Consider the following 27,500-nt stretch of genomic DNA (forward strand, 5'->3'; position numbering starts at 1 on the left):
ACTTATTTGAAGAAGAAAAGCATTTAAGTTACTTGCAAGTGAAGGCAATTGGTGGTGAAACTTAAAGGCACAGTGCAGCTCACAGCCTTCGTTTTGCGTTTTTGTTGCAGCTGAGTGCATTTACAGTTCAAAAATCCTCCTATGGTAGTAAAACAAACCCAAAACTACCCAACGACGAAATCTGTGAAGCTCGACAGTTTCTTGTTCACGCGAGTGCATAAATTAACCTAGTTATTACGTGGTGTTTGGTCGGAGTTCGATTCAACTGAGTGATTCCGGCCTCCATTTTGATTTACACAAACTCATGATGACGTCTGACATAGTTTGCTCGTGACGTGTCTTTTTGTGCATGATGTGGTGATCTACCTGATCTAAATTTAGATCCAAAAATAGGTCAAGACCAGCCGGGTCCGAGTACGAAATTAATTCGTAAAAAAATCGCAGTTCTTGACTCTTTGGGTGCAAGTCAATGAAACTTGGTAGTTCTTCTAACGGATAGCTGCCTGAGGTATGACAAAAAGCCCCAGGGACTCCGTGCACCTGGATTTGACAAGTTCAGTGCCTTTAATAGATTTCACCCCAAAATTGGATTCCTTCGAAAATGTGGTTATGTCCTGGAATGAGAAGGGAATTAATTTTAGGATGGAGCAAATTTCTAAGTTTAGATTAAACAAAATTGGTTGAATGAATTTGACCCCATGAATGTAAAGTACCTAAGCTCGATCATCAGTACTATGGAAGGGAGGGGGGCTTTTCAGTGTGGAGTTTATACAAGATCAACGAGGCCGAATCAGAAAGCTGAATGCCGGGGGAAAGCTGAACGCGTTATACCGGCACTACAACAAAGCCGTGTATTCAGATCTCACACCAGCGCGGCCAATATTCACAGCATGCATAGACCAACAATTTACAGTTCATAAAAGGACGAACTCTACATTGATATTGCTATTATATTATCAGGTGAGGGCAGATTTTAATCACAGCCAATTGCCTATGCCAGTACAGAGCAAAGCCACACTGCAACAGATCCGTGTATTGAAAGCTTACACTAGCTACTCCCACAATGACAGCAAACACAGACCACTACTTCACAATTTCACGCAGGCACAGACGAACTCTGTAAGCTCATGCAGCAAAATCTCCTCCAAGACCCCTTTGCTCTGTGCAAACCTTTAAGAGGACTAACGGATTCTTTTCCGCGTTTGTCTCTCTGTTTCACGACCAGTGAGTTCCAAATTGCGACCGATTATTTAAATGTGCATCAAGGCTTTTGCACACACATCTTACCATCAAAGTCTGCAAACTTCCACCTGAAGTCGACTCCGTAATATCTGATGAGGTGTAGGCTGTTATCTGTATATATCACACAGAGCGATAGCACTGCGTCCTTCGCTGGACAGATATACCTCTGAATGATATAGCCCCAAGAATAACACTGCACTGCACACGTCAACAGACTCTGCCCCAAGTTGCCCTTGGTTCGAGCTGACCGCTTTAATAGGACTAAAGGGTCTGATTCGATACAAAGTGTGTGCATTTTCCAGATGCACATTATGTGGAAGAGGTTTTCGTGGGCTCACGTACAAAGCCACACTGAGTGCGTTTTAGTGAAGAAAATCGACCACTTTGAATTACAATCGTATCATTATTATGACTATAGATAATCAAAATGTCCGGGGCGGGGGAGGGGGAGAACCTGTTGTTTTCGGTGACACAATAATAAACGCCTGCATGAACAGTGCACCTCCACAAAAAGCCGTCTCAGCAATAGTCCGTCAGGACTGTATGCCATTAAATTGTAGCTTATCACTGTAAAAGCCAGCCTAAACATTCTCCAGGTCAACCCACGAACACCACCAATCTTGTATCAAATTAGACCCCTTAACCTATGTCTCTTTCCTCTGCTGTAGAACGCTTGTGCCGTCGCGCAACGTTGTACGAAATCTCGGTTAGTTCGGCTGACCTGATAACATATTTACATATCACCCGCTCGTCCGGTTTGATACTAATGATATCACCCCCTTGCTTGGCTTGATAATAGTTACCGAGGCATGTGCAAGTTATACATCACGTGTCGAGTTGAGGACTATAGCTATAGCTACCTGTCAACGCTGCACCTTTGATGAGTGCAGTAATAGTTTTGCCCAAACACACTCCGCTAAATCAACAGTGATGACACTCGCACGTGTGACATTGTCTGAATGTCACACAAAACTATGCGATATAAGGCCGTCGAACAACTAGCGAGTGCCCAAAATAAATCACTCGGATGTCTCAAGTTCTGATACTAATTTAACATACCTTCTTTTTGCCACGATTTCCTACAGCATGGGTCCAAAGGTGATTAACAAAGCGGCGCTTGCACACAAAACAAAAGTATTTAATAGTTTCAACCATACAGAGGTGTTTAAAATCACGACGACATTCTAACGCTTAGTCTTCTCTTTGCGCGTGGTGACCGACTTCAAAACTTGAACAAAGGCGGAACTGTATGTTTGGCTGACACAACTATTTTTCTCTTTTTTTGAAAGTTTGATAGCTGAGTCTTTGATTCTGTGACTCGGAGATGTTAAGTATTGATCAGTATCAGTTCACGATTGTCTAAAAGAGCCTCAGGTAGAAACCGCATAGAAAACACAATACCTGTTTTAGTTCCGTCGCCTGTTCAGTCGTCGGAAAGAAGGAAGGCGCACTCCTCAGTCTAAGGCCAAACATATATGTTGGTTTAGGTTAACGTGACCAAAAAAGATAGGGTCGGTAGGTCGGTTTTTTAATTTTTTTTAAATTATTATTCGATTTTAAAGGAGGTTACTTCTCGGTATGGTTCGCAAAATGTGCCAAAAGTTGGTGTAGTTTTTTTAAATGAAAAAAACACGTTTTAGGGTCGGCGGGAAAAATAGGGTTGGTCGGGTTACCCTAAACCAACATATATTTTGTGTTTGGCCTAACTTTGCCTGCACCGAAGTCTGTTCTTTGACTTTGTGCCACTAGACCGAGTAGCTTCTGTTTGATCGAGCTGCGAGAAGTCAACACAGGCGCACGACTGGTTTGGCATGTGGGTAGGGGTAGTTGGGGTCTGGTAACCTTTCATTCATCAATATCGGTCACAAGGGGCGGGGGTGTAGCTCAGTCGGTAGCGCGCTGGATTTGTATCCAGTTGGCCGCTGTCAGCGTGAGTTCGTCCCCACGTTCGGCGAGAGATTTATTTCTCAGAGTCAACTTTGTGTGCAGACTCTCCTCGGTGTCCGAACACCCCCGTGTGTACACGCAAGCACAAGACCAAGTGCGCACGAAAAAGATCCTGTAATCCATGTCAGAGTTCGGTGGGTTATAGAAACACGAAAATACCCAGCATGCTTCCTCCTAAATGGCGGGGTAAAAAACGGTCATACACGTAAAATTCCACTCGTGCAAAAAACACGCGTGTACGTGGGAGTTTCAGCCCACGAACGCAGAAGAAGAAGGTCACAAGGCTTAAGAGATTCCTATCTGTTAGCGAATAATCCATTGCATTTCCCTTATAGGCAAACTGAAAAACTGTGGACAGGAACCATCATCATGAGATCCCTATCCTAATCCACACCCCAACACCGAACCAGTGCCAGGAGCTTGTGGCACGATCCATGAGCTAGCGGCAAACCTCTTCCGTTGTCTTCCCGCCTCCAAGCTGAGCCGAGGAAAGGCAACAGGAACGATGTGAACTGACACGCAGATTTCTTTGTGTTTGTTCATTAAACGTTCCAGTGATTACACTGTTGTGTTTATAAGTTTTCAAATTGATGGAACCTAGAGTTTTAGGTTGGCGTTATAGGCTAATCTTAAACGAAGTTTTGAGAATAGATTCAAGGGTTGCAGCCAGGTTAACGTCGTGATTTTAAACGCCGCACTGCGGAGTTGAGGTGCACATACCTATGTCAGTCCTGAAAGCCGGTCAAGGCGAGGGGATTAACTCTCTGTAGGATCTGGGCTAATTGTTCAGTGGGCTTGAGGCCTTGTGTAAGTATTACGTGCTTGGTCCAAAGCCCGGGTACTAGTGCTTAATTGCTGCTTTTGTTGCATTTTTGTCTCTCTCGGTTGTGTGGTTCGCGCCTTGCAAAGCATTCATGTGCAGACTAATACAAGCACTTACACACTCTTACTAACACTATCTGTCTCTCTCTAGTACACAAACCAATCTCTCTCTCTCTCTCTCTTTCACACACACACACACACACACACACACACACACACACACACACACACACACACACACACACTGAACATACACACTCACGCACGCACGCACGCACGCACAGACAGACAGACAGACAGACAGACACACACACAGACACACACACAGACACACACACACACACACACACACACACACACACACACACACACACACGCGCGCGCGCGCGCGCGTGCACTCGTTTAAAACAGAAAGTCGACCTTCACACTAGAAATCTTTATTGTAATTGATAGTTTTAAAGACTTTAAAGTCACTCAAAATAGATCAAGAGCAGCTCAATTAATAAATAAAACAGCGTAGTTATTTAATGTAACATGGTATATCTCGTAAATATAAGACCACTTCACACAAAGCGATATTTCACAAGGCAAGCAACTCTTTGCAGATACCCTAACCGTGTTAGCAACACCTGTAAACCGCCACAAATACTTTCAAACTTTTGCATGGGATAAAGAACGTCAGTGTATTGTTCCACTTGGACACACACACACACACACACACACACACACACACACACACACACACACACACACACACACACATAAACACATACACATAAACACACACACACACACACACCCATACACACACACACACACACACACACACACACACTCATTCACACAAACACACACACACACACACACACACACACACACACACACACACACACACACACACACACTATCAACCTTCAGAGTAGTATTTTACCTGCATGAGTTTTGCGGATTGATCGAAGTACCAGTTACACGAATAAATATTTAAATAACATGAAATGTGCACAAAATGCAGCGAGACTTTAGATGATTGGTGTGTGTTGAAAAGCGAGGATGTTTTTATCCCATGCATAAGCCTGGAATGATCTGTGTCAATTTACACGGTGGTTTACACGGGTATCTTTAATAGCAGTGTAAAATAACAGTGTGAACAACAACGTTTCTATTGCAGCTACACAGCGCACCTGACAGTCTAAAGCAAGTTTCAGGACCAAGGAAGCACAGGCACTCGAATGCTAAACTTTGTTTTTCTCTCTCACATTGTCGATGCGACAACAGTCTGCAGTTCGACTAGTTACTCCTAACAGAGTTTGCGCAGCTACGCTAAAATAAATGCTGACATACATTTTTAATATCAGTCTACAATGTTGACACAAATTGGCAAAACCGTAATTAAAAGTTTAACTTATACGTCGTGACAAATTGGACTTACTCACACTTTAAAGGTGTAATTCACAAAAATTAGAACCACAGTTTCGCCACTGCAATGTTCAGGAAAAAAAAATGTATTGATCTATTTCAAAACTGAGCATTTAGTTTCAACAAAATTGCACAACGTTTGATAGTAGAACAGTACAACGAGGGTATTGCTGCACGAACGATTTGAATATTAATTTGGTCTTAGAACTCGACGTTTCTGATATCGCCTTGAATGTATGATCGTAACAGTTCATTTTCACTGTGGCGTGCTTTGGTGACTTTTCTGTCACAGTTTGTGCAATGCAGACATATGCTTGAGCTCAGCTGAATGTGTTTTATGTTGAAATCTTAACATATTGAAATGATTGGAAGAAAGATAATAAATATGGATTCCCATGATTGCTTTGTCTGCATAATTGTGATCGATGCGCAGTTGTTTCGGAATTGTTATAATGCAAGGTTGTTATCAACATGTCTTTGACGAAAAATAAGGAAAATTCAGCAAAAAGAATAGTATGTGCGAATTATGAAAAAGCGAATCATTAAGATGGTTAAAGCCAAACTCCTTTCCTATGTTACATTTGAAACCAAACGTTCTTACAATATACTAGATCAACTATTCAAACAAAAGTGTTTAATTTCTACAAATCTTCGTTGAACTAAAGACATCATTAATTAAACGAGGAAATTGACAATAGAAGATTGACACCAGCGGGGTTCTGTCGTTGGCAAGAATGTACGTGTCTCCTGTTTTTTGTTTCAATTGTGTTTACATTCAAAAGGCCCTGCCCAACGGAAACAAAGATTAGCAAGAAATATTACAGCTTATATTCTTAAATAAATATACACAACAGAAAGAGGTAACATTCGAACACAGCCGCTGACAATTAGAATGTGATTTAAGTAATAGAATGAGATCAGATATAGAACGAGTATAAATGTGGTCTAAATAAAGGCAATCTGAAAAATCAAAATATACAACAAAAAACAGAACAAAAAGAGCTATTTTGTTTATTTTCACATGGGTAATAGAACCATGCAAGTATAATGTAACAGCCATACTTAATATCTCAGTTAGTTTATAATTATGTTCAGAAACAAATAGCACCCTTGAGAATTCATAACATTGAGTATAAATGTTACAAAATATTGCATGTTGATAACAATTGTATCTCAGTTGAACGTGAGAGGGAAAGGGAGAGACAGAGATCAGGAGATAAGAGCCGAGAGAGACAGAGAGAGAGAGAGAGAGAGGGAGAGAGAGAGAGGGAGAGAGAGAGAGAGAGAGAGGGAGAGAGAGAGAGAGAGAGAGAGAGAGAGGTTAAGAGGTGATGGCGAGAGGGTAACTGTTTCAAGAGGTCGGAAAGAGGTTTTAACTCAATCAAAGTCACAAGTAAATGTCAAGCAATGTGCTCGCAAACAAAATAATTATACACCAACAATAATATTGCAGCTAGAACAGAAAATGAGTAAATTTCAATTCAGTATGGCAGTTATTGTAATACTGAAATGTACCACTTTATTACGCTTGATTCTTTCTTTATTTGGTGTTTAACGTCATTTTCAACCATTCAAGGTTATATCGCGACGGATTAGGCTTGATGTTGAGGTCTTTTAATTCAGCTCAGTTCAGTTCAGTTTAAAAGCCTGAAAAAGGTCAGTTTATTTCAGTGCAGTTCGTTGTGTTTGGACAGAGAGAAGCAAAACGTTCCTGAGAAACCCAAGGGAAATAATCCAGGAAATATCAAAGAATGTGCAAACAGTAGTTGTATCCCGTGTTTTCATGTACCATGGCAGAGAAAAACAGCAACGATGTTTAAAGATAACACTCTGGGAAGACAGTTTTATTTTCATTTCGTGTATTTGTTTACTTTAATTTAGCCAGGTATGGGAATTGTCCGCCGAAAGGCAAATTTCCGCCAAATATTTTTTTGGTTCCGCCAAAATAGCAAAAGTGTCCTCCGAAAAAAAAATCGGAGAGGCAAAAATGGTTCTTAAAACTGAATTTAATGGCAAACTTGGAGCAAAGATGACACTAAATTGCACCATTTGGGTTCTTTGGAGAAAAAAAAACTTCTGGGGGGGGGGCCTATGCCCCCAGACCCCCCTAGTAAGGCTTAGGCGCTTCAGTCGCGCCGTCGACTTTGTTGTTACTTGCAAATGTTCAGCCTTTTTTACATTTTTCAATTCCCATGCCTGTTAGCTTTTAAGTAATGCTATGTACTAGTTCCTTGTTCTTTTCTTTGATCAATCAGAAGGATCTCAGCTATATCATAGAGTTAGAGTCATTTGTTTTTAAAGGATTGAAGATTTTACTTTCTTTTACGACAATTTTGCTTGTCGATTTTTTCTCAAGAAATAACACTACCTTTATCAAAGTACCAGCTTTAACAAAGCCTGTATAGTGCATACTGGTCACTATAAACACAGGAAGATATTGTGAACTAGTATGGCATGTCTACAAATAAATTAAATAAACAGATGACACGGAGATGTTACTTCCCTTTGATAAAGGGAGAGAACCTAGTGACGACTAAAGGCGAGCGATTAGACAGACTCCGTTGTCCCTTTCTTGATGACGGAGAAGACGAGGACGATGACACCGACGATGGCGAAGAGGATGCCGCCGACGAGAGTCAGAGCAAAGGCCCAAGACAGATTGTTCTTCTCCTCGTCTTTGGCTCCGAATATAATACAGCCCAGTATTATGCAGCCGGCTGAAACACAGTGAAGACATATACAGGGTGGTCCAAAAAAATGTAGACAGTTTTGCGTGCCTGTCATTTCTGCTACAGGGCTCCCACCTATTCTTTTTTTTTTTTTTTTTATTTTTTTTCCCCTACACCTGTTCCTTGTCCCGGTGTGCACTCACGCCGCCCCGTCCCTGCACTCACTGCTCCATCCGCATCTGAATTTCGTTCCGCTGCCAGACTTGTCGATTTTACAGACGCTCCAGGGAGGGATGTCGGGTCGTTGCGGTAGGCTACCCTCGGAAGATGACACTGCACTTCTGCTGAGTCACTTCGACGGTGTTCAGTAGTGGGTCTGTCCCGAGCTAACGGACGCAGCCCACTACCTACTATGCCCCCTACTAACGACATTGACAGCTAAGTCGCGGAGCCAGACTGAGTGAGGGTCCCCTCCAGAGAGCAGACCGCCACCACGTCCCTCCGTCGACCCCCCAGAACGTCACACGTTGAAGACTGACAGCAGAAGTACTATTCAGGGAAGGATCGAACAGGAACACTGAGACCAAGGTCACCATGAGAGCTCCGGGCATGAAGGGCCACAAGAGCAAGGACACTTTATAATTTTGGATGATTAATGAGATGAGGATGATTATAATGATGATGCTATGGATTTCCAATTTGGTTTGAGACTACGTGACAGGGCAGCACTCTACGTTAATATATCCTGGTGTCAACCAGGCCCGAGAACTGCCGCACCTGCGGTGTTGGTCAGGTAAACAGAACCTGAGCACCCTCAAAGTCGCATTCGTTAAGTGAATGACACTCGGCTGTGTGATTCCAGCCTTCCCATAGGAACCATAGCACTTCCACTCTGGGTAGGAGCCGACCGTAGCCCGAAAAACCCACATGACCCTGATGGGATTCGAACCCACGACCTCCCGACCCACAGCCCGATGCGCTAACCACTGCGCTACGGGGGCCGGTCCTATTCTTTTTTACCTGGAATGTCTCACACAAGCATGTAAGTTTAGTAAGGCACAGTTTTTTCTTCTTTGCAACATAATTTCTGGGCATAGTTCATCACATTCTCAATCCAAGCACCTCGTCCCCAGATCTTTCTCCTCCAGATTTCTTCCTCTGGGGGTACTTGAAGGAAAGGGTTTACCACAACAATCCACAGACAATACAAGCGCTAAAGGAGAACATTCTTCGTGAAATCAGGAGGATTCCACTCGAGACCTTGGACAGAGTTATCAACAACTTCAATGTCCGTGTCGCAGCCGTAATCCAGAGACGAGGTGCTTGGATTGAGAATGTGATGAACATATATATATATATATGTGTCAGTGAGTCCGTGATTTAGTCAACAAGTTAATGAGTAGTCAGTCAGTCAGTCAGCAAGTACGTACGTGAGTAAGTGAGTCAGTGAGTCAGTGAGTCAGTGAGTCAATGGGAATATACACACACACACACACACACACACACACACACACACACACACTCACACACACACTAACACACACATATTCACACACACACACACTGACACGCACACACACACACACACACCAAGATCTCTCTAAAGGTCAACCAAATTTACTTAACCTTGACCCACTTACCGGCAGCAAAGGCGGTGATGGCGCTCAGGATGGGCAGGATGCGACGGTTCTGACACGACCCGATACAGATGGACAGCAGCAGGATGATCAGAGACACGAGGGCCGTCAGGAAGCCCACCGTCTCGAAGAACTGGGCTGCCCGGATGTAATCTGAAATATATAACAATTATGTTGGTATTGTTTGAATTATTAGGGACTGGGATGAATGTCTGTTGTCTTCGTCGTTTGCATCAGCCAGAGACTGATATATCACCTCCTCCTCCTGTCTCCTTTTTTGCTACTTTCATCATCATCATCATCATCATCATCATCATCATCATCATCATCATCATCATCATCATCATCATCATCATCATTAACTCAGTTGTTGTCCTCACTTCTTCTCTCTCTCTCTCTCTCTCTCTCTCTCTCTCTCTCTCTCTCTCTCTCTCTCTTTCTCTCTCTAAAACACACACACACACACTCATAAAACTCCCCCAGAGCGATTGTCAAAAAATCATATTACGCACTCTATTCCTGGCGATGGTACAGCAAGTTAATTGTTTTCACACACATGCACACACCAGGAGGGCAATACCCTCCCGCGTTCCTGTCCATCCGTCACCAACATCATGTTCTCCTCCACATCCTTTCTACCCCCCCCCCCTCTCATAATGCACGCTCTCTTACTCTCTGTGTTTGTGTATGGCGTGTCTGTCTGACTCTGTGAGTGTCTGTCTGTCTGTCTGTCTGTCTGTCTGTCTGTCTATCTCTCTTTGTGTCTCTCCCTCTCTGTCTCTATCTTTATCTCTGTCTCTGTGTGTGTGTCTCTCTCTCTCTCTCTCTCTCTCTCTCTCTCTCTCTCTCTCTCTCTCTCCCTCTCTCTCTCTCTCCCACATACATCATTTTTACGACGAATCAGAACGCTCGACGCCAGTATGAGTTATTTCTAATATGCTGACTGTTAGCAAATGATAACAAGGCATGTCGAGAAAAAAGATATCAAGCATGAGCCTTTTAGGCGAATGCTGATATCGTTTGTGAGACATGACTGTTGTCATTTGCTAACAGTCCGCATATTAGAAATAACGGTTTTATTACCGTTTAATTCGACCAAAACAAATTTCGAAGCGACCCCGCGAATTAGACAGAACAGCCGCAATGGGAACTGGAGCGCTCCTACCTGATTATGCCTGTCAGTCAAAGAATTCTCGTGACCTGGGTCAGCCAATCAGAGTAATACTCCTGACGTGATGAATATTCACAGATCAAATGCGTTTGACACACAACAATCTCACAAGATAAACCATGTTCAACATGCGTTTCGGTTGCTTCGCTTTTTCTTGTTGAATAGAGAGCGACAGATTTAGAACCGACTCAAGACGGATGGGAAATGACGTAAAGATACATTTGACGTAACGCGAGTGACGCAATTTCACTTGATTTTCCGAACTTAGGTAATTTAGATTTCAAGTGAGCGGGTCAGCATTTCACACTCAGAGGATGGGCGGTACCTTGCTGTTTCGTAAAGCACCCACCGACAAAACTTGCTTTTCGGTATTTTTTTTTTTTTTAGATAAAGAGAGTATTATCTGACAGCATTTGAAGTGTCATTCTGTAGAATAAATCACGCTGATATTGTTGATTTACATTTTTACTTTGTTTTGTCAATTTTTAGCTTGATATACAAAAAGGGTCCCTGCCTGAACGTTATAACATTTAACAGGTCACCTAGAATCCGTCCTGATTGATCAAAAAGCTGAATTGGTAATAAACTGATATAATCAATTACAAATCAAACAGTAGGTCCCAGAGAAGTGTGTCCAGGTACACTTAACAATAGCAATCAAACAGTAGGTCCCAGAGAAGTGTGTCCAGGTAAACTTAACAACAGCAATCAAACAGTAGGTCCCAGAGAAGTGTGTCCAGGTACACTTAACAATAGCAATCAAACAGTAGGTCCCAGAGAAGTGTGTCCAGGTACACTTAACAATAGCAATCAAACAGTAGGTCCCAGAGAAGTGTGTCCAGGTACACTTAACAATAGCAATCAAACAGTAGGTCCCAGGGAAGTGTGTCCAGGGAAACTTAACAATAGCAATCAAACAGTAGGTCCCAGAGAAGTGTGTCCAGGTAAACTTAACAATAGCAATCAAACAGTAGGTCCCAGAGAAGTGTGTCCAGGTAAACTTAACAATAGCAATCAAACAGTAGGTCCCAGAGAAGTGTGTCCAGGTAAACTTAACAATAGCAATCGAACAGTAGGTCCCAGAGAAGTGTGTCCAGGTAAACTTAACAATAGCAATCAAACAGTAGGTCCCAGAGAAGTGTGTCCAGGTAAACTTAACAATAGCAATCAAACAGTAGGTCCCAGAGAAGTGTGTCCAGGTACACTTAACAATAGCAATCAAACAGTAGGTCCCAGAGAAGTGTGTCCAGGTACACTTAACAATAGCAATCAAACAGTAGGTCCCAGAGAAGTGTGTCCAGGTAAACTTAACAATAGCAATCAAACAGTAGGTCCCAGAGAAGTGTGTCCAGGTAAACTTAACAATAGCAATCAAACAGTAGGTCCCAGAGAAGTGTGTCCAGGTACACTTAACAATAGCAATCAAACAGTAGGTCCCAGAGAAGTGTGTCCAGGTACACTTAACAATAGCAATCAAACTCCAACTTTCTCAATGGTGTGAATAACATTTTCCCTACAGGTGTTGTTTAGGAAAAGGCTGCATAATTAATTCATTTAGTTCTGTCTTTTTGTTTCCTTCTTTCTTTTTTTTTTCTTGCTTCATTCTATCCTTCCATCCTTGCTTCCTTCATTGATTCATTCCTTCTTTCGTACATGTATGTATCTCCTTACTTATTTACTCATTAAAGTGACAGCACTGTGCTGAGTAACGCGCTGTATACGGCGGCAGCACGTGCTGCTTGCTCTTCGATTTTCCGTTTCATTGCGCAAAAGGTTGGATCCCATTCAAAACCACATTCCTTGGGAACCCCCGGTACAGCAAAGACAATGATGCTTGTGCTGTGTTTTGAGAACTTTACTTCAACAGTGTGCCAGCCTTGTTAATTCTGGAATGTCCATACATATAGAGTCGACTACACTACAAAGACTATTCCTACAAAGATATAGAGTCGACTATACTACAAAGACTATTCCTACAAAGATATAGAGTCGACTACACTACAAAGACTATTCCTACAAAGATATAGAGTCGACTATACTACAAAGACTATTCCTACAAAGATATAGAGTCGACTACTCTACAAAGACTATTCCTACACAGATATAGAGTCGACTACACTACAAAGACTAGTCCTACAAAGATATATACAGTGGAACCCCCTTTTCAGACCTTCGAACATCTTACAAAAGCAAGTCTCAAATACGAGGGAGTCTTAAAATGGCGGTAAAGTTATAGAGGGTATGAACAGAAGATTTGAGAAAACAGGGTCTTAATAGTGAGGGAGTCTTGATGTAGGGGGTCTTAAAATGGAGCTTCCACTGTATATATCTTTGCATGAATTTCCCCCTGCTATAGGATTATTTACCCTGGCAACTGTTAAACCTTACCATGCTCTAGTTCCCATGGTAACGCTTGGCAAACAGGCCCCACTGATTTCGCTGACTACACGTAAAGTGATTCACCGTATACCTGTCACTGTGTACAGAAAACAACCTATACCTCAGGTGTGAGTGATATCAGGTTGTCGGTCTGTTGCATCAACTGTCAATTTGTTTGGGGCTTTATTGGGAACAAACATGTGTACACATTATATACAGGTGGGTCACTGTCCAAAAACTGGGTACCACTAGCATTGATCTGCCTTATGTGATTGATATGGCCAAGACAAAAGTCAACGTTTCCGATTCAACGACCGACGCTATCCTCCCGATTCTAGCACTCTTTTTGGCCCTCAAACAAAACCAAACAACAACAACAACAACAACAACAACAACAACAACAACAACAACAACAACAACAACAACAACAAACAACAACAACAACTTGCAGACTTTACATGGAATGTGCGTATGTCTCCAAAGCTGAATACGAGTGTGTGACGTGAAGGACATTCTCATAAACAGTCTGTGTGTCAGAACAGAGATTGTGTGACGTGAATATCTCCGACATCCGGAGAACGATTTCGCACGATTTCCGGCAAATAAAATGCCACATTGGAAACAAACATTTGTTAGGACAATAATTGTAAGTTTTAACTGAGAAACTTTGGAGACGAACGCCGCTCGTAATCATTTACTTGGTCTGCAAAGAAAGTGCTTTCAAAACTTACACAGGCAGCTTACTAACCCGTCGCGATATAACCTTAAACGGTTGAAAACGACGTTAAACATCAAGTAAAGAAAGAAAGAAAGCTTACTAACGTTCGGTTAATTGCAATTGATATACAGATTTAAACACGAAAATATTATTTGAAGATCTACAAAGATAATCAAATACATGATATTGAAAATGGTTATACTATACTATTTAAGTATTTAACACAACAATCATGACTTTAAAAAAAAAATAAAAAAAAATTCTCTTTTTGTGGAGTTTTTTTTTTTTTTTTTTTTTTACAACAATCATGACTTTACATTTCATATTGTACTTGGCATTATACGTTTGGAAATTGGAAGGATTGAAATTTCATGTTATACATTATGGTATCCAGCTTCGGAGACTGTCCCAAAAACCAAAGGCACAGACTGTTCTGTAGACTGTCCCGATCCCAAAAACCAAAGGCACAGACTGTTCTGTAGATTGTCCCAAAAACCAAAGACACAGACTGTTCTGTAGAATGTCCCAAAAACCAAAGACACAGACTGTTCTGTAGAATGTCCCAAAAACCAAAGGCACAGACTGTTCTGTAGAATGTCCCAAAACCCAAAGGCACAGACTGTTCTGTAGAATGTCCCAAAAACCAAAGACACAGACTGTTCTGTAGACTGTCCCAAAAACCAAAGGCACAGACTGTTCTGTAGAATGTCCCAAAACCCAAAGGCACAGACTGTTCTGTAGAATGTCCCAAAACCCAAAGACACAGACTGTTCTGTAGACTGTCCCAAAAACCAAAGGCACAGACTGTTCTGTAGACTGTCCCAAAAACCAAAGGCACAGACTGTTCTGTAGAATGTCCCAAAACCCAAAGGCACAGACTGTTCTGTAGACTGTCCCAAAAACCAAAGGCACAGACTGTTCTGTAGAATGTCCCAAAAACCAAAGACACAGACTGTTCTGTAGACTGTCCCAAAACCCAAAGACACAGACTGTTCTGTAGACTGTCCCAAAAACCAAAGGCACAGACTGTTCTGTAGAATGTCCCAAAAACCAAAGACACAGACTGTTCTGTAGAATGTCCCAAAAACCAAAGGCACAGACTGTTCTGTAGAATGTCCCAAAACCCAAAGACACAGACTGTTCTGTAGACTGTCCCAAAAACCAAAGGCACAGACTGTTCTGTAGAATGTCCCAAAACCCAAAGGCACAGACTGTTCTGTAGAATGTCCCAAAAACCAAAGACACAGACTGTTCTGTAGAATGTCCCAAAAACCAAAGACACAGACTGTTCTGTAGAATGTCCCAAAAACCAAAGACACAGACTGTTCTGTAGAATGTCCCAAAACCCAAAGACACAGACTGTTCTGTAGACTGTCCCAAAAACCAAAGACACAGACTGTTCTGTAGAATGTCCCAAAACCCAAAGACACAGACTGTTCTGTAGACTGTCCCAAAAACCAAAGGCACAGACTGTTCTGTAGAATGTCCCAAAAACCAAAGACACAGACTGTTCTGTAGAATGTCCCAAAAACCAAAGGCACAGACTGTTCTGTAGACTGTCCCAAAAACCAAAGGCACAGACTGTTCTGTAGACTGTCCCAAAAACCAAAGGCACAGACTGTTCTGTAGAATGTCCCAAAACCCAAAGGCACAGACTGTTCTGTAGAATGTCCCAAAAACCCAAGGCACAGACTGTTCTGTAGAATGTCCCAAAAACCAAATGCACAGACTGTTCTGTAGAATGTCCCAAAACCCAAATGCACAGACTGTTCTGTAGAATGTCCCAAAACCCAAAGGCACAGACTGTTCTGTAGAATGTCCCAAAACCCAAATGCACAGACTGTTCTGTAGAATGTCCCAAAACCCAAAGGCACAGACTGTTCTGTAGACTGTCCCAAAAACCAAAGGCACAGACTGTTCTGTAGAATGTCCCAAAAACCAAAGGCACAGACTGTTCTGTAGAATGTCCCAAAAACCAAAGGCACAGACTGTTCTGTAGAATGTCCCAAAAACCAAAGACACAGACTGTTCTGTAGACTGTCCCAAAAACCAAAGGCACAGACTGTTCTGTAGAATGTCCCAAAACCCAAAGGCACAGACTGTTCTGTAGAATGTCCCAAAACCCAAAGGCACAGACTGTTCTGTAGAATGTCCCAAAACCCAAAGGCACAGACTGTTCTGTAGAATGTCCCAAAACCCAAAGACACAGACTGTTCTGTAGACTGTCCCAAAAACCAAAGGCACAGACTGTTCTGTAGACTGTCCCAAAAACCAAAGGCACAGACTGTTCTGTAGAATGTCCCAAAAACCAAAGACACAGACTGTTCTGTAGAATGTCCCAAAAACCAAAGACACAGACTGTTCTGTAGAATGTCCCAAATATACACACACTTTCTTTTTTTGTCTTCAGAATGTCCGAAATAAACACACTCAGAAAGAATGTCTCAAATACATATAGGCGCCGACAGTTGTCTTAAATACATACACATAGAGGGTTTTCAAGCCGAGTGTCGCGGATACTAACACACAGACTGTTCTGGAGAATGTCCCAAATACATACTCACATACTGTTCTGAAGAATGTCCCAATGTATATACACACAGACTCGACTGTAGAGTTTCCAAAATGCATATATATTCAAACATACACACAGACGCGTGTAGACAAGCACACACACACACACACACACACACACACACACGCACACACACACACACACACACACACACACACACACACACACACACACACTCACAGAGAGAGAATACCGATGCAGTCAAAGATATAGAAAGACGGGAATAGGCTGTGTAGGACAAATCACGGGAGGAGGAGAAAGAGTTGGGGGGGAGGAATCACGAATGAGGCTGTATACATACACACACACAAACACACACACATACACACACATGCACACGCTGGTGTACTCGAACAAACACACAAACAGATGAGTCCGATTTAATCGAATTGACTGGCCCACGCATTCAAAAGCATGGTAAATATCAAGCAGTTAGTGGCGAAGATGACTATACTAACAACAAACAAGCAGACTGACAAACAGACGGCGAGTTTGCAGACGGAAATGAAGACATACAGGCAGATAGAAACACAGACAGACAGACAGACAGGCAGACAGACAGACAAATAGACAGACAGGCAGACAAATAGACAGACAGGCAGACAGACAAACAAAAAAAACAAAAAACAAAAAAGGTGAACAAGCAAAGAGCCGTTTGAATAATTCAGAAACAAATATGAGCGAACAGACGCAGGTACAGAACTGTCATTCGTGTCACAGTACATCAAGCAGCAGATCTTGTGAGAGTGATGGCGGCAGCTTGGTGCACACGATGTTTGGCTTGCCTCGTCAGAAGCGCCATAAAGCATCAAAGCAGGAATGTTGTTTGTGTCAGAGAAGAACTCAACGCCCTTACCCCTGCCGCAAACATACAGCCTCATCCGTGATTCCAAATACATGATATTGAAAATGGTTATGCTATATTATTCTAGTATTTAACACAACAATCATGACTTTTTTAAATTTAAAAAAAAAATGTTATTCTCTTTTTGTGGAGTTTATTTTTTTATTTTTTACAACAATCATGACTTTACATTTCATATTGTACTTGGCATTATACGTTTGGAAATTGGAAGGATTGAAATTTCATGTTATACATTATGGTATCCAGCTTCGGAGACTGTCCCAAAAACCAAAGGCACAGATCGACTGTTCTGTAGAATGTCCCAAAAACCAAAGGCACAGACTGTTCTGTAGAATGTCCCATGTCCCAAAAACCAAAGGCACAGACTGTTCTGTAGACTGTCCCAAAACCCAAAGACACAGACTGTTCTGTAGACTGTCCCAAAAACCAAAGGCACAGACTGTTCTGTAGACTGTCCCAAAAACCAAAGACACAGACTGTTCTGTAGAATGTCCCAAATATACACACACTTTCTTTTTTTGTCTTCAGAATGTCCGAAATAAACACACTCAGAAAGAATGTCTCAAATACATATAGGCGCCGACAGTTGTCTTAAATACATACACATAGAGGGTTTTCAAGCCGAGTGTCGCGGATACTAACACACAGACTGTTCTGGAGAATGTCCCAAACTACATACTCACTGTTCTGGAGAATGTCCCAATGTATATACACACAGACTCGACTGTAGAATTTCCAAAATGCATATATATTCAAATACATACACACAGACGCGTGTAGACAAGCACACACACACACACACACACACACACACACACACACACACACACACACACACACACTCACAGAGAGAGAACGCCGATGCAGTCACAGATATAAAGACGGGATACGGGAGGAGGAGAAAGAGTTGGGGGGGGGGGGAGAGGAATCACGAAACACACACATACACACACATGCACACGCTGGTGTACTCGAACAAACACACAAACAGATGAGTCCGATTTAATCGAATTGACTGGCCCACGCATTCAAAAGCATGGTAAATATCAAGCAGTTAGTGGCGAAGATGACTATACTAACAACAAACAAGCAGACTGACAAACAGACGGCGAGTTTGCAGACGGAAATGAAGACATACAGGCAGATAGAAACACAGACAGACAGACAGACAGGCAGACAAATAGACAGACAGACAGGCAGACAAATAGACAGACAGGCAGACAGACAAAAAAACAAAACAACAAAAAACAAGCAAAAAAGGTGAACAAGCAAAGAGCCGTTTGAATAATTCAGAAACAAATATGAGCGAACAGACGCAGGTACAGAACTGTCATTCGTGTCACAGTACATCAAGCAGCAGATCTTGTGAGAGTGATGGCGGCAGCATGATGGTCATGATGCACACGATGTTTGGCTTGCCTCGTCAGAAGCGCCATAAAGTATCAAAGCAGGAATGTTGTTTGTGTCAGAGAAGAACTCAACGCCCTTACCCCTGCTGCAAACATACAGCCTCATCCGTGATTCCTCTCCCTCCCCCCCCCCTTCCCCCAACTCTTTCTCCTCCTCCCGTGATTTGTCCTACACAGCCTAATCTGTGACTGCATCGGTGTTCTCTCTCTGTGAGTGTGTGTGCGTGTGTGTGTATGTGTGTCTGTGTGTGCGAGGGTGCACGTGTATGCAGAAACCTGTGTGCGTTTATGTGCGTGAGTATGTGCGGACGTGTTTGGTTGTGTGTACATCGTCATCCATGGCCCCCTCCAACTATCTGTTCTACTTAAACTTACACCCCCCCTCCCCCTTCCCCGCCACCTAACCATATTTACCCATCGCTCGCTCAGTCAGTGTGTGTTGATTTGGATTATTATTTTTCCCCCCAGCTGTTCGTGTTTGTGTCCATCTGTCAGTCTTTCTCTGTCACTAACTTGTCTAAATGATTACACGAGCTATATTTGATACATTCGTATTAAAATGCGTCAAGAAGTACAGTATCTACACAAATATCTGTAGAATAAAAATAAAAAGGACAATGAAATTATGTGAAAGTTTAAAATAAAGGGGGGGGGGGGGAGGGGGGATGTTTCTAAATTTGCTTTCACACCTCCCGGAACAATCTTTGTTAAAAGCGACTAAACTTAGAGCCTCACAAGCACACAGAAAATCAGGATATTTAAACGCAACAAAACAAACAAGTCGCGTAAGGCGAAAATACAATATTTAGTCAAGTAGCTGCCATTTTTCAGCAAGACCGTATACTCGTAGCATCGTCAGTCCACCGCTCATGGCAAAGGCAGTGAAATTGACAAGAAGAGCGGGGTAGTAGTTGCGCTAAGAAGGATAGCACGCTTTTCTGTACCTCTCTTTGTTTTAACTTTCTGAGCGTGTTTTTAATCCAAACATATCATATCTATATGTTTTTGGAATCAGGAACCGACAAGGAATAAGATGAAAGTGTTTTTAAATTGATTTGGACAATTTAATTTTGATAATAATTTTTATATATTTAATTTTCAGAGCTTGTTTTTAATCCGAATATAACATATTTATATGTTTTTGGAATCAGCAAATGATGGAGAATAAGATAAACGTAAATTTGGATCGTTTTATAATTTTTATTTTTTTTTTACACAATTTTCAGATTTTTAATGACCAAAGTCATTAATTCATTTTTAAGCCACCAAGTTGAAATGCAATACCGAAGTCCGGGCTTCGTCGAAGATTACTTGACCAAAATGTCAACCAATTTGGTTGAAAAATGAGGGCGTGACAGTGCCGCCTCAACTTTCACGAAAAGCCGGATATGACGTCATCAAAGACATTTATCAAAAAAATGAAAAAAAACGTATGGGGATTTCATACCCAGGAACTCTCATGTCAAATTTCATAAAGATCGGTCCAGTAGTTTAGTCTGAATCGCTCTACACACACACACAGACACACACACACACGCACACACACACGCACGCACATACACCACGACCCTCGTTTCGATTCCCCCTCGATGTTAAAATATTTAGTCAAAACTTGACTAAATATAAAAAGAGAAAAAAAAGAAAGGGAAAAAACAACAAAACAACAACACCACAACAGATCAGCATTGCGAACTGACGGACGAAGCGAAGCAGCACCAGTTTTTGTCATATATATATATATATATATTTATAGTGCTATTTCATATGTTACGTGGATTAGGTTTCCATTGGTCAATTGGGCAAAACTGAGCTCAGTGCAAAAGTGATATCGACGACATTTCCGTCGATATCAGTTTTGATATCGACGACCTCTTTATTGCTTCCCCACTTCAAAAACAAAAACACCTAAATTTAAAAACAAACAAATATATATGAAAATGTAATTATCCCAGAATTTAGTTGAGCAAGTGACTAAAGACTTTTTGAAAGGAAAGACATTTTAAAATACTGAAAAGTACAAGAAAAGAGTGAACAAAAAGAAATAATAATCAGAGGGAGGGATATGGAACAGCCAAAACTGAGACAAATACTTTTGTAATTTCTTTACAGTAAATACAAAATGTCCAGAGAATTAGCAATATATCTAACATTGACTGACTGTGTGATGATATCTTCTGCTATTGGTCTGTTTCGACAGTGATATCAAAATCTCGACCTCCTGTCTCGATTTTGATATCACTGTCTCAACAGACCATAGCAGAAGATATCATCACACAGTCCGTCAATATTGGGTAATATTGCGTCACAATATATGCTGAACAAAACCCCTCAGCGTCTCTACTCCCTCCATACAATAACCTCGAATGTGGTCAATAAACGACAGTGTCGTGAAATGTTCTATTTTGCGACACATGTGAAGAATGAGTCAACTGTTCGCCTAAAATTCAACAAGAACCCGACAAAGAACAGCGTGACAGAAAAAGGCTACTGACTATACAAAAAAAACACCACACAAAAAACCACAAACAAACAAACAAACAAACGAAACAAACAAACGAAACAAACACACACACACACACACACACACACACACACACACACACACACACACACACACACACACACACACAAACACACACACACGCACCCATAAACAATGACTTAAACAAACAAGTAAACAAACAAAAGAACAAGAGGAGAGACTGAAAGAGTGAGCACCCAGCACATCTCTTATTTGTTCCCCTCCTGCTATTTCCCTTTTTTTCCAACACTTCCACTCCCTGGGTGGTGGATGTCTATTATTACACATTCTACTAAAAAAGCATACATATCTACGCCTTCTCGCCTTACAAAGCTAAGAGATTTGTCAAAGTTCAAGACGCGGGCTTAACTTCACACTGTTACTGCGGTTGGCATAACCTTTTCTCTCCGTTTGTTCTTTCTTTTCTTCCAACCAAAACATTTTGCGTACGCTGCGTATCTGCCCCGACAAAAATAAAAGGCGAACAGTAGGCTGAACAAAGCCGAACAAAACGCAGTGCAAAAACAACAAGCAGATCAAAATACAAATACAAATATATAAAAAATATATAAAATATAAAAAAATACAAGTTCTACTTCATGAGCGTACGTGTTTGCCAGCAATGTACAACTGTTTGTTTTTTTACCGAGACAAATGCATGTGTGTGCATCCATGTGTGTGTGTGTGTGTGTGTGTGTGTGTGTGTTTGTGTGTGTGTGTTTGTGTGTCTGTGTCTGTGTGTTTGTGCTTGCTTGTTAGTGTGTGGGTGTGCTCTCTCTCTCTCTCTCTCTCTCTATCTCTCTCTCTCTATCTCTCTTTCTCTCTCTCTCTCATGCTCTCTCTCTCTCTCTCTATCTCTCTCTCCCTCTCTCATGCTATCACTCTCTCTCTATCTCTCTCTCTCTCTCTCTCTCTCTCTCTCTCTCTCTCTTTGCGAGCTTTTTTTAAGACCGACACAGACAGACAGATAGAGACAGACAGACAGACAGACAGCCGGCCGAAAGGACACTCATACAAGATAAGCCCGAAGAACACATAAAAAAGGTTAAGGCACCGACACAAACAAACAAAACAGACACTGAGATAATAGGATGAGACTGCTAACGCTGGAGATATGTGTCAGTGAGTGTGTGGGTGTAGGCGTTCACCGTTACACCTGTGATTGCTTCACACAGCTACCCTCAACAACACACCTGAGTCAGAAATAGATGACAGTACAGCTCGCACCTGTGCTATACTCGCACGGCTGTCACCGTTTAATTGGAGTTTTAAAAGTATTTAGAAAGAAGAGTCTTTACGAAATCTTTAATGAACAATTTTTTTTTTAATTATTCGATGGCCAGTTTCATTGATTCATTGAACAAAACTTATACTTGTTTAAAACTGACATCATATTCCTGTTGAACAAGAACAAGAGTCTTTAGTTTTCGTTGAACAAGGTGATTCTTGGTTATTACGAGTTTTGGTTAATTATGACGAGTCTTGGTTATGACGAGTCTTGGTTATGATGAGTATTGGCAAACAATATGTGTTCTTCGGGCTTATCTTGTATGAGTGTCCTTTCGGCCGGCTGTCTGTCTGTCTGTCTGTCTCTATCTGTCTGTCTGTGTCGGTCTTAAAAAAATGTGGCAAGAATCAGACAGCAGAGCACATCCTGCAGGCTTGTCCATACCACAGTGCTCTGAGGGACACCATCTGGCCAGAGGAGACAGCGCTACAAAAGAAGCTATACGGCCCCAGAGAGGACTTGGAGAGGACAGCACGTTTCGCCCTGCAGTCCGGACTGACGATCTAACAGCGAACGACAAGAAGAAGAAACTGACATCTCAGTCAGAAATCGACGACAGTGTAGTTCAGCTTGCACTTATGCTAAACTTTTCAAAATATATATATATATCATCGTTCAATTATAGCAAAAGGTACGTAGAGAAAATCTTCGAGAATCCACTGATGAATCATTGACAGGCTGGATTGACTATTGCTTCCTACTTTAATTGATCATTGAACAATTGCTTATTTTGCCAATCTCTGGAGCTTGCCATATGGCAGATTCGTCATCAAACAGATTGAATCTTTATGTTCACTCTTCTTTCATGTATAACCTCCCTTTCACCGCGCTAATTCGGGAGGTAGGCCTAGGTTGTCTGCTCCTGACTATGAGTCAGAAAGAAATAACAGGACATGTGCCAAACTGCCTCTACTGCCATCGCTTAAATGAAATAAAATAAATTTTCCGGGGAAACTGGTTTGAGTTTTAAAAGATCTACCGGTGAATAAATAACTTGCTTGCTTGCTTGTTTTTATTCACTAACTAATTAAGATGATTATATTTAAGATTGTAAGGCGCTTAGAACTATTTTAGGATTTGCGCCCTATAAATTCCCTTATTATTATTATTATTATTATTATTATTATTATTATTATTATTATTGCTTGCATCTCATTTGGAAAGAGAGGGGGGTAAAGAGGCACAACGCAGGAAGAGAAAAAGAGCTCGAGATGGTGGGGGTGACGCAGAGACAGACAGAATAAGGGCTTCCGCTCACATGTAACTTCAGCACGACCGACGACGCACTGCAGATAATCCCAGCCCGCTACACGTTGCATGACAGGAAAACAGGTCAAGCACTCGTCACAATCCCTATCGCGGCATAGATAATATGCAGTGCGTCGTCTGTGCCGCTGAAATTGAGCAGGTATATTCTGCCCATAAGTAAGCGAGCGAGCAAGTGGATGAATGAAAGTGAGGTCCTTTCTGTCACTTTCAAAGTATCGGATAACCCTTCTCCTCCTCTCATGTTCACTGCATCTCAATCTTAATAACCAAGACTCGGGATAGCCAAAACTCATCATAGTTAGAAACTCTTAAAAACCAAGACTATGATCACATGCAACCAAGACTCGTCATAACCAAGACTCAACAAAACCAAGATTCATCACAACCAATAGTCATCATAACCAAGACTTATCATAACCAATACTCATCATAACCAAGACTCATCATAACCGTGCCAATACTCATCATAACCAAGACTCGTCATAACCAAGACTCGTCATAATTAACCAAAACTCGTAATAACCAAGAATCACCTTGTTCAACGTAAACTAAAGACTCTTGCTCTTGTTCAACAGGAATATGACTCATCCATACTCCCCACTCATCATAACCAAAAATCGTCATAACCAAAACTCACCTTTAATTAAGCCTCGTCATAAAATAGCCTAAATTCATCATATTAATAACCAAGACTCATCATCGTAAAGACTCGTACCGACCAAGACTCACAATAATCAAGATGCATCATAATCAAGACTCGGCATATCAAGATAAGATTTATAAATCAAACGGACCGAAACACAATATCGCCAAGACTCATCATAACCAAGATTCATCACAACCAAGATTCGGCATAAGCAAGACTCGTGATAACCAAGATTCCTCATATCCAAGACTCCTCATAACCATGACTCATCATAACCAAGACTCCTCATAACCAAGACTCATCATAACCATGACTTATCACAACCAAGACTCATCATAAGCAAGACTCACCATAACCAAGACTCAAAAGCACCAAGACGCATCATAACTAACTTGGACTCGGCATAGCTAGCCAAGACGAAGATTTAAAACCAAGACACATCATAACCAAGACTCAGCACAACCAAGACTCATCATAACCAAGACTCATCACAACCAAGACTCATCATAAGCAAGACTCATCACAACCAAGACTCATCACAACCAAGACTCGCTATAACCAAGAATCATCTTAACCAAGACTCATCACAACCACGACTCACTATAACCAAGACTCATCATAACCACGACTTAAAAGCACCAAGACGCATCATAACTAAGACTCGGCGGCATAGCAAGCCAAGACGAAAATTTAAAACCAAGACTCATCACAACCAAAACTTGCCATAATCAAGACTCATCACAACCAAGACTCATCACAACCAAGACTCATCACAACCAAGACTCGCTATAACCAAGAATCATCTTAACCAAGACTCATCACAACCACGACTCACTATAACCAAGACTCATCATAACCACGACTCGGCCAAGCAAGCCAAGACGAAGATTTAAAACCAAGACACATCATAACCATGACTCATCACAACCAAGACTCACTATAACCAAGACTAATCATAACCAAGACTCATCATAACCAAGACTCATCATAACCAAGACTCACTATAACCAAGACACTCCATAAACAAGACGCATTTTTCATAACCAAGACTCACCATGAGCGTAATCCCCAGAGATGAGCGAGAAGCAGAATCATAATCAAGACTCGTGATAACCAAGACTCACTATAATCAAGACTCGTGATAACCAAGACTCACTATAACCAAGACACTCCATAAACAAGACGCATTTTTCATAACCAAGACTCACCATGAGCGTAATCCCCAGAGATGAGCGAGAAGCAGAATCATAATCAAGACTCGTGATAACCAAGACTCACTATAATCAAGACTCACTATAATCAAGACTCGTGATAACCAAGACTCACTATAACCAAGACTCACTATAACCAAGACTCACTATAACCAAGACTCACTATAACCAAGACTCACTATAACCAAGACTCACTATAACCAAGACTCACTATAACCAAGACTCACTATAACCAAGACTCGTCATAACCAAGACTCACTATAACCAAGACTCACTATAACCAAGACTCGTCATAACCAAGACTCGTCACAACCAAGACTCATCACAACCAAGACTCACCACGAGCGTAGTCCCCTGAGATGAGCGAGAAGCAGAAGTCGTAGGGCAGCGATCTGTACCGGGCTTGTTCCTGGCAGTGTTTCCACAGCCCATAGTACGTCGTCCTGGGGTGACCGTGGTCTACCCACTCCATCAGGTGCCAGTACGGCGAGGAGAAGCCGAACAGGAAGAACAGGAAGCCCAGGCCGAAGACCACGAAGGCTATCTTGATAGCCGTGCTGGGATCGGCCATGGTGATAGGATCGCTGTGGGTATAGCGGTGTGGGTGATTTGGGGGTTGGATGAAGGTGTCCCTTTTCTAAGCTGCCGGTGTGTCTTTGTTGTCAACTTTACTGGACTTTTTTTTCTTTTCTTTCTGTCCTTCCTTCAAATCGTTCCTTCTTTTCTTCTTTTAGTCCTTATTTTATAAAAAAGAAAGGTGATGACGGTTCTCAGTGCTGTCAAAGTCTTCACTGATGAACCAGACTGCCTGTTTTTTTCTTCAAATTGTGTCTTTGTAGAGTCTTTAGGTATCCCTCACAAATTGTCCAAAGAAAAAGTGCAGTTTCAGCACACACTGAAGTTCGGCATTCACAGAAACTGACGATTTGATGACCTTTGCTGAAAGAAAATCAAAGGAAGCCTCCACACGCACACGCTGAATGATTCTGCACACAAAGGGGAGTCCACACACACTAACGATATACGCTAAAGTTCGCCTTGAAAGCGACGCTTTCGCAGATGGTGAAAATGTGGATCAGAATCGACTATCCCAAGAGTAGTCACGGGGTGCACAAAGCCAGAAAGAAATCACCGTGCTTGCAAATTGCAGCCACCACACCAAAGCCAAATATTAATGCAGACTCGGCAAAAGTTCCAAGATAATATCAACAGCTGAAACCGGTGCGAGGGTCAAGGACAAATATCACAGTCAACGTTCAAAATACTGTAGCAATGTCAAGGTCCTCCGAACAGCCTTCAGTTAAAAGTGCGGACCCTGTCGATGCCGAGATCTGAAGTGGGAAACAGCTCTTGTCAGCAAACGCTCTGCTGTGAAAATTGAACCAATCACCGACGATTTCCGGAATGGGAAAAAAAAACACAGAAAGCTTTCAGAGTCCAAAAAGGTAAATCGGCTTGAAGGTTGGAAGATTCGCGCCCAATACAGGTTTATGGCTATCGAGAGTTGATGCGAGCAGTCAACTCTCACTTTTCAGCCGTTCCAAAATTCAGAACCTTGTGTCAGTAGTGTTTAAATCCAGTACCTCCGTGGGCGCAGCGATGCCAGAAGCCGGTAACTTCTTTACACATACACTCACACACCTGACAATGTCAGCCAAGACGTTTTCTCATGCCACGAAAGTGTGCAGCAAATGACGCCACAGAAAACAGGGAAA

The 27,500-nt window shown here is 41.8% G+C and overlaps 2 protein-coding genes across 3 annotated transcripts in view; both read right to left on the reverse strand.

The window, feature by feature from the left end:
* Positions 1-1,449, reverse strand: part of LOC138980416 (epidermal retinol dehydrogenase 2-like) — a 12,441-nt gene extending 10,992 nt beyond the window's left edge. For both annotated transcript variants that reach the window (XM_070353285.1, XM_070353283.1), the window contains exon 1: positions 1,288-1,449. The gene's annotated coding sequence lies outside the window, so the exon portion shown is untranslated. The remainder of the gene's footprint in view (positions 1-1,287) is intronic.
* Positions 1,450-4,432: 2,983 nt separating this feature from the next.
* The window catches only part of LOC138980417 (uncharacterized), a 23,141-nt gene continuing 73 nt past the window's right edge, over positions 4,433-27,500 (reverse strand). Inside the window, exons 1-3 of the mRNA XM_070353286.1 lie at positions 26,125-27,500; positions 9,737-9,886; positions 4,433-8,144 (exon numbers count right to left, since the gene is read on the reverse strand). The exon at positions 26,125-27,500 is cut by the window's right edge and continues 73 nt beyond it. Coding sequence (XP_070209387.1) covers positions 7,975-8,144; positions 9,737-9,886; positions 26,125-26,356 — 552 coding nt within the window. The 5' untranslated portion in view covers positions 26,357-27,500 and the 3' untranslated portion in view covers positions 4,433-7,974. The remainder of the gene's footprint in view (positions 8,145-9,736; positions 9,887-26,124) is intronic.

Source organism: Littorina saxatilis, linkage group LG11 (genome assembly GCF_037325665.1).
Source record: "Littorina saxatilis isolate snail1 linkage group LG11, US_GU_Lsax_2.0, whole genome shotgun sequence".
NCBI lineage: Eukaryota > Metazoa > Mollusca > Gastropoda > Littorinimorpha > Littorinidae > Littorina > Littorina saxatilis.